At 48.5% G+C, this 6,721-nt stretch overlaps 4 protein-coding genes across 4 annotated transcripts in view; 1 reads left to right on the top strand and 3 right to left on the bottom strand.

Annotated features, from left to right (window-relative positions):
- Nucleotides 1-80: 80 nt before the first annotated feature.
- Nucleotides 81-6,721, top strand: part of Pmar_PMAR004710 (hypothetical protein) — a gene marked incomplete at its 3' end in the record, with an annotated part of 17,109 nt that continues 10,468 nt past the window's right edge. Inside the window, exons 1-2 of the mRNA XM_002785016.1 lie at nucleotides 81-296; nucleotides 901-1,053. Of these exons, the coding sequence (XP_002785062.1) occupies nucleotides 87-296; nucleotides 901-1,053 (363 nt within the window). The 5' untranslated portion in view covers nucleotides 81-86. The remainder of the gene's footprint in view (nucleotides 297-900; nucleotides 1,054-6,721) is intronic.
- On the bottom strand, nucleotides 2,417-3,556 carry Pmar_PMAR004709 (conserved hypothetical protein; the record flags this gene model as incomplete). The annotated part of the gene is made up of 1 exon (XM_002785015.1): nucleotides 2,417-3,556. One exon carries the CDS (start codon nucleotides 3,554-3,556, stop codon nucleotides 2,417-2,419), a length of 1,140 nt encoding a protein of 379 aa, XP_002785061.1.
- On the bottom strand, nucleotides 5,363-5,952 carry Pmar_PMAR004708 (hypothetical protein; the record flags this gene model as incomplete). Its single annotated transcript, XM_002785014.1, has 2 exons — nucleotides 5,363-5,407; nucleotides 5,467-5,952. 2 exons carry the CDS (start codon nucleotides 5,950-5,952, stop codon nucleotides 5,363-5,365), a joined length of 531 nt encoding a protein of 176 aa, XP_002785060.1.
- Nucleotides 6,114-6,721, bottom strand: part of Pmar_PMAR004707 (hypothetical protein) — a gene marked incomplete at both ends in the record, with an annotated part of 888 nt that continues 280 nt past the window's right edge. Inside the window, one exon of the mRNA XM_002785013.1 lies at nucleotides 6,114-6,680. Within this exon, the coding sequence (XP_002785059.1) occupies nucleotides 6,114-6,680 (567 nt within the window). The remainder of the gene's footprint in view (nucleotides 6,681-6,721) is intronic.

Here is a 6,721-nt window from a genome sequence, read left to right as displayed (position 1 = left end):
CTCGGTGAAATGCACGAGTTTAGAAATGCACGGGGGTGGGATGAACCTGGGGTCTTCCAATAGTTTCCTATTTTGATTGTATTCATATGATAATAAATCATTTCCGCACGAATAAGAGTCCTATTGCAGCGCTTGTACGGCTCCACCACCGAGTGTTTTCGGTGACCGCGACCAGAGAGCAAGCGAAAATGTTAGATGCGACGAGATGGGATAAGTTGCCCGAGGGCGACTGGTTGCGACAAGACCCGAAGAAAATGAAGAAAACGGTGGAGTGCCGGAGTATAGCAGCCTTACAGGTGGGCGTTTAACGAGGACTGAGTTGGGGTGTATTAATACGTCATAGTGTTGTGGCGATGTGTACATTGGAGTTTCACCACCCTAGTGATATGAAAAACACTAGTGAAAAACATATTACACGAATAGGGCATATTTCACCGAGTTTTACGCCACTTCACGTGAAACGGGTGAAACTCCGATGTGGAAGTTCCGGTTTAGTGTTGGAGGAATATACGTTTGCTCTCCTCAGCTGAGCTCAGGAGTTTGTTCATCAATTATGGGAGTTTATATACGGATTTGCGTAGAAGTGTACGGAAACCAACAAGAATTTCCCATAATTTTTTCATTGTCATGAAAATATGCATATCTTCGCCACAGTGGTTTGCGTACGGTGATTCTCACAGAGTAAGATGCGTATCTCGGAGTGTGAGAAAGTATGCACACGGTCAACCACATATGCTGGTGAGTATAAAAATTCTGGGGGGGGAAGTTTGGCGAATTCTCATTGGTATGTGTCCAGTGTTGCTATCCTAATTCGTATATGAACTTGTATACTCTGCGAGGAAACTACTGAACTCAGCTGAGGAAAGCGAATATAGCCGAGCCTACTTGCTTTGTATTTAGGACTTATCCGAACTGTTTTGGGATGGCAGTATCACGAGCTCTACTGCTAGGAAAGAGCTGATGAAACGAGTGAAGTCGTGGGAAACAGCGATCGATAAGAGAGCGAGTCAACCCAGTGCGGCATGGAGGATGCTGGTTTCAGTGAGGAAGGCGGTAAGTCATGTTCAACTTGCGGGAATTTGATAGACTACGCTAGTTTCACATTTCTTCTAAGGTGAATTAATCTACCACCAGAAGGTGCGCATTTTGTCGTTGCTATGTGTATTTGTGAGTACAGTGCAAAACATTGTTGGAATATATGTTTGCTTACCTCAGCTGAGCTCGGGAGCTTTCTCATTATATCATGATCAGTACGGGGGGATATGCACATGGTCAACCACATGTGTTGGTGACAATATGAAAATTCAGGAAAAAAATTTTGAAGATTTTCGTTAGTTTCTGTGCACTCCTACTGGAGCTCTTCAACTCAGCTGAGGAAAGCGAGCATATAATTCAACACTGATCATGATAATGATTGCACCAGAGTTGGGGTAGACGTGTACAAGAACCAATAATCCAGGGTGGCTGAAAATGGAAAGAATGAATCTTTCCATTCTTTCCACGAAGCAAGCTTTCCGTCGGAAAGCTTGCGAGAGGAAAAAATGGAAAAAAACGGAAAGAATGAAAAAAACACGTGTTTTTAAGGCTTTTCGGGCTTTTTTCAGCCATTTCACGTTGTCTCGGACAATAGGTTTCGGTCCATGATTATAGGCCTAAAATAATAGGAATACTCCCGGTCACGAAATTCCCATGATGCAGAGGTTGGGGGTGTGAACCGTGAATGGCTCAGCTCTGACCTGTGAAATCTTCATTTATGTCAGAGCCAGCAACCAGGCAGTAGCCCGTGTCTGCTGCCAACTATGAATTGGTGGCCAACACGGTTCAGTAGGACACAAGAGCTGCCCGACTCCATACCCGGTACGGGTCGAGTCAGCAGTCTCTAGTATCCTACCTCCACATCCAGGGAGCGGAGGGCTGGGTCGAGCTCGCGTCCGCCATTATTACAACTGTGGGCACATGGGTGTGCCTTATTGCTAGCATCTCACTAGCTCTAGCATTGAACCACGCTGGACTACCGCAATTGTGGTTATTCTCGAGCGCACACGAGTGTATTTTGTGTACATAGGCTCTGCGTGGTAATTTCGCTCACGCCGATCCTCCTGCGTAGGATTGCTACCACGAAATTCCCATGATGCAGAGGTTGGGGGTGTGAACCGTGAATGGCTCAGCTCTGACCTGTGAAATCTTCATTTATGTCAGAGCCAGCAACCAGGCAGTAGCCCGTGTCTGCTGCCAACTATGAATTGGTGGCCAACACGGTTCAGTAGGACACAAGAGCTGCCCGACTCCATACCCGGTACGGGTCGAGTCAGCAGTCTCTAGTATCCTACCTCCCTTCACTCCCAATCTCTGTCATTGAACTTAACACCACTGTGTTATAAGGTGCGTTATGAAATGATATCATAAATCCTGTAACTTAATGCGCATGCATCATCCGACTGGAGTAAATCTTTTCACGTCCCAATCTGCCACTGAAGTCTCTCATGTAATTATTCTGCACAGTCCTTACATCCTTCCAACGGCCATAGTCGGCGATAGCTTCCAATCTCACATTAGCATCCACCAGTAATCGTACACCGGTTCTTCTCATACTATGTGAAGTCTTCCTACCAACTTCATCACCTTCATCTACCTTTCCACTAAACACTGCAGTCACTAAGCTGTTAATATCTTTTCTAAGTTGAGTATAAGTCGCACCGAACAAACGTCCCTCTCTCTCACTATCTTTCAAGGTAGCTAGCATACGAACCAATCGGTGTAAAGCACAAGCATGCTCTTCGCACCGACGATGATGTGGAAAAGACACGCAGCCTACATATACTGTTGCACCATCACCACTCTGATCAGTTTTCGAGTGCCGTATCTTGATGGCAACGTAATCACCATCGGCACCGAGAGTGATGTCCGAGAACTTTAAAGAAACCACCTCCTTCAACCGCATTAATCCCATGGTGCCGACCAAGTAAGCCACTGTACTTCTTGCTCGTCCCGACTCGGGAACCAGGTGGGCCAAAAGGCCCACTTGGTCGATATCCAAAGTAACGGTCCTCTTCGTCGAACGATTACTCAACAGGCGCTTTGAAGCTTGAAGTGCCAACCTTACTCTTTCATTCTCCATTTGTGAAAGCTCATAGTCTGACAGAAGACGGGACTCTAGCTTGATCGTCCCAACATAATCGGTAACCGTCTCATACTTGAGCGCTTTCTTAGTTAAGCCAACTGTATAAGCAACCAAACTTTCACCACTCACTGGGAAAGCCACAAACCCAGATGAAGCACACATCTCCTCATAGTTTCTGATGGTGTACCCTCGCTTACGATTAGTCGCAGCGGCTCGGGCCATTGCCATATGCTCAGCAACATCAGTCATCGATGCCAAAGGCACACTACCTCGACGGGTGCCTGGGATATCCCCGGCTACGCACTGCGAACGTAACCCTGGCACCTCGCCGAACATTGCGTGTACACTGCACTGTGCAACAGGCTCACGAGCTGTCGACCAAATGTCTCGACCTCGGCGGAACTCGGCTTCGACAGCAGGATCAATGCTCACCATTGTGTAGAGGGAGACTCACTCGAAACTAGAAAACATTCAGGAGCCAAACTAACTCAAGTCCATAGGAATATCAAATTCCGAAGACACGATAGTTACTGACGAATAGCAGCTATTCATAGGACTCAGGCAATAGCAAGGACAAGCTCTTGTAAAATAGGGTGCGTGTCGATCTCCTGCCCGAAAGCCTTCAATGTCGTGTCACGCTCATCGGACGACGAACGAGACAAGAAATCCGCAAGATGATTAACCTCACCCTTGATATGATCGGCAGCAATACTGTAGCCCAGGCTTGGCCATGCCAGCCGTAGCCGCCGCATGGTCTCATTCATGCGGGCTGATCTCGCTCTTCGGCGATTGATACAAGCGACCGTTGCTACATTATCCGATAGTACAGTCACTACTTTGTATTCACGGGCCAACGCCCGTACAATGCCTATCACCGATGCCAGTAGTTCGAGAGGACCGATTTCCGAGCTGGTCAGTACTTCTCCTGGGACTAGTGTCTCGATGAGAGGCTCCTCCACATACCGCAAATGGAACCACTCGACACTCTGAGATGAAGTCATAGTTGAAGCACAATTCATCGGGAATACGACTCCGCCAAGACCATCCAAGGATGCATCCGCGACAACTACTGCTCCTGACACATCAGGGGACACCCAACCGAGCAACTGCGAGGCAGTGGTTGACGCCATCGTTGGTCGTTGCAGAAGATCAAGGAATACTCGAGCAGACTGAACCAGAGACGAACCGACCCGGAGACGTTGTAGACGATGCTTACGAGCACTGGCTTGCAATGCATAGAAGGAACTCAGCTCGGAACTGTACATCGGGGCTATCTGGGTAGCCCAAGTTAGGCGGCCTGTTAGACGGTCTACTAACGATGTAGGTATAGTCGTTGTGTCCTGAGACGCAATAATCTCAGACAAATCGGATAACAGTTTAGCCCTTTTGTTTTCAGGCAACGTGACCGTTAGATCTTCGAGATTCCACCTATAGCCTAAGTTGTGTGGCGTTTGAGTAACATGTAGTTTTCCATACGAAATACTCAGTCCCAAGCTCTCCTCGATAAGCAGGATGCTCACCATGACCTCAAGTGCCCGAGACCGGGTAGTAACCCAGCCAATATCGTCTACGTAAATCATCCCAGTGCCATTTGTTACATGCTCAGATAAGAGCCGCTTCGTGACCCGATGCACAGCCGCGAACAGACGGCACCAGAGAAGCGGTGAACAGCGTAAACCAAATGGTAGTCGTAGGTGCTGATAATACTTTCCGCTAACATAGTTAACAAGATATTTCTGATCTTCGACGAACACAGGTATGTGCCGAAACGCTGAAGAAATGTCTGACTCAATCCAGTAGAGTTTCTCACCTTTGGGAGCTCGTCGACGCATCTCAGATAAGATATATGCGGCCGTACTTAGGCCCGACAATGAGATAGTTTCAGCACAATGGACACGTTCATTCACACCGGACCGGCGTAGATCATCGATGAGGCGAATATCACCCGAGGGTTTGAGGACACATGCCAACTTCGACAACACCGAGCCCGGGGGAGGAGCAGTACAAACCCTCATATGTCCTTCGGAAACTTCTTTATTGAGGGTGGCAACAACCTCGTCGATGAAAGGTGCACATGATTGATAATTCTTCCATGATGATGCTGCTGACATAGACAGACCATAACCAGTGTGTTTAGGACCAGAATCTTTGGGCCATAATCCAGTCGCAGTAATGGGACTATCAATACCTATACGGCATCCATGTGCAACTTCGTCACATATCAAGAGGTCTTCGAGTTCATCAGGTGCCTTTGTTGCCAGCAAGAGTGCACGAAGGAGGTCCGTTCTGATAGCACATGTGGTAGCAGGCATAGACGATACATGCAACTCCGCTGACCAAGTCACTGCAAGCTTGCTCGCAGACGTACTGATAGCCTGGGATAAGAGCTTCAATGTGGTTGACTCCGCGGACTGCTCTTCACGAGGAAGCTCGATCCACTGGGCCAAACGGTCAGTGATACCTGGTTGCGCCAAGACCTCGTGTATGGCTGATGCCAAACGAGTACGCAAAGGGGCAAGTTCCAAGGCGGTAGATGTTTCCTGCGGGAAATCACAGGGAAACCAACGGCAGGCAGATGGCTTTGACGATCCATCGGAGAGTTCATCCAAGCACTTATCTTGCTGGTTCTTGCGGAAGTTACCTGCCATCCTCTCGTAAAACTGTAAGAGTTTAAAAGGATCCATAGCCGCAGTATACTTATCCTGCGCCACCACATCTCGTGCTTCAAGCTTACGAAGATGTCGCTCTCGACGTCCGGCGTTGCGTCGCTTACGAGCTTGAGCAGATCGACAGTGTCTACGACGGCCCAACGGCTCTCCGTCGTGGGGCATAGTTCAAGCAAGTAAGGAGAAAGAAACTGAGTGACATATCGCACATCTGGGGAGAGGCAATCCACTCACCAGCCGTCATAACTCGACACAAGAAGAAGTGAGGGCCTCGAGGGGTCCAGAGGGGGAAGGCTTGAAAATAGATCACGAGGAGTTAGTCTAACTCAGTTAGACGAGCTCATGGTAGGGGGCTCGGAGCTGGGAGCATTGGTGTTGTCGTAAGGTTGTGAACGATGCCCCTTTCCTTTACCTTGACCTTTTCCTTTACCACGGAAAGGGGCAGAGCTCCAATTAGAACCCTTTCCCTTAGCCTTGCCGAAACCCTTGCCTTTACCAGGGGAATAGTCTCGATTGTTGAGTACCGAGCCAATCTCCATGTCCAACCTTGGACGAAGATAAGTCTCTTCACCGAACAACTTCTCCATCGTTATTACTCCACTAGCGACCGCCATGGCACCGGTCCGTCGATACTTCGCCTCTGCCTGTATAACTGCCTGATACGGGTGGACCTCAAATGCAGCACAGACGTGAGCCAAATAAGAGAACAATGTACCGAAGTCTACCTCTTTACGGCCTCTATCAGAGAGTTGAAGAGTTACCGCATAGCGCACGAAGCACTCGCACCATTGACCAATATTACGGATCGGCTCCTTCTTGCCATCTGAGCGCCTCGGTTGTACCACCTCACCAGTGATTGTAGTGATCGTCTCGAGGTCATTGTCAAAACATGGCTCGGGAACATGAACTCACCCAATCATAGTAAGCAAACGGT

Source organism: Perkinsus marinus, assembly GCF_000006405.1.
Source record: "Perkinsus marinus ATCC 50983 genomic scaffold scf_1104296934246, whole genome shotgun sequence".
Lineage (NCBI taxonomy): Eukaryota > Perkinsozoa > Perkinsida > Perkinsidae > Perkinsus > Perkinsus marinus.
Note: the sequence above shows the minus strand (reverse complement) of the source record. Positions and strands in the feature narration are given on the sequence as shown.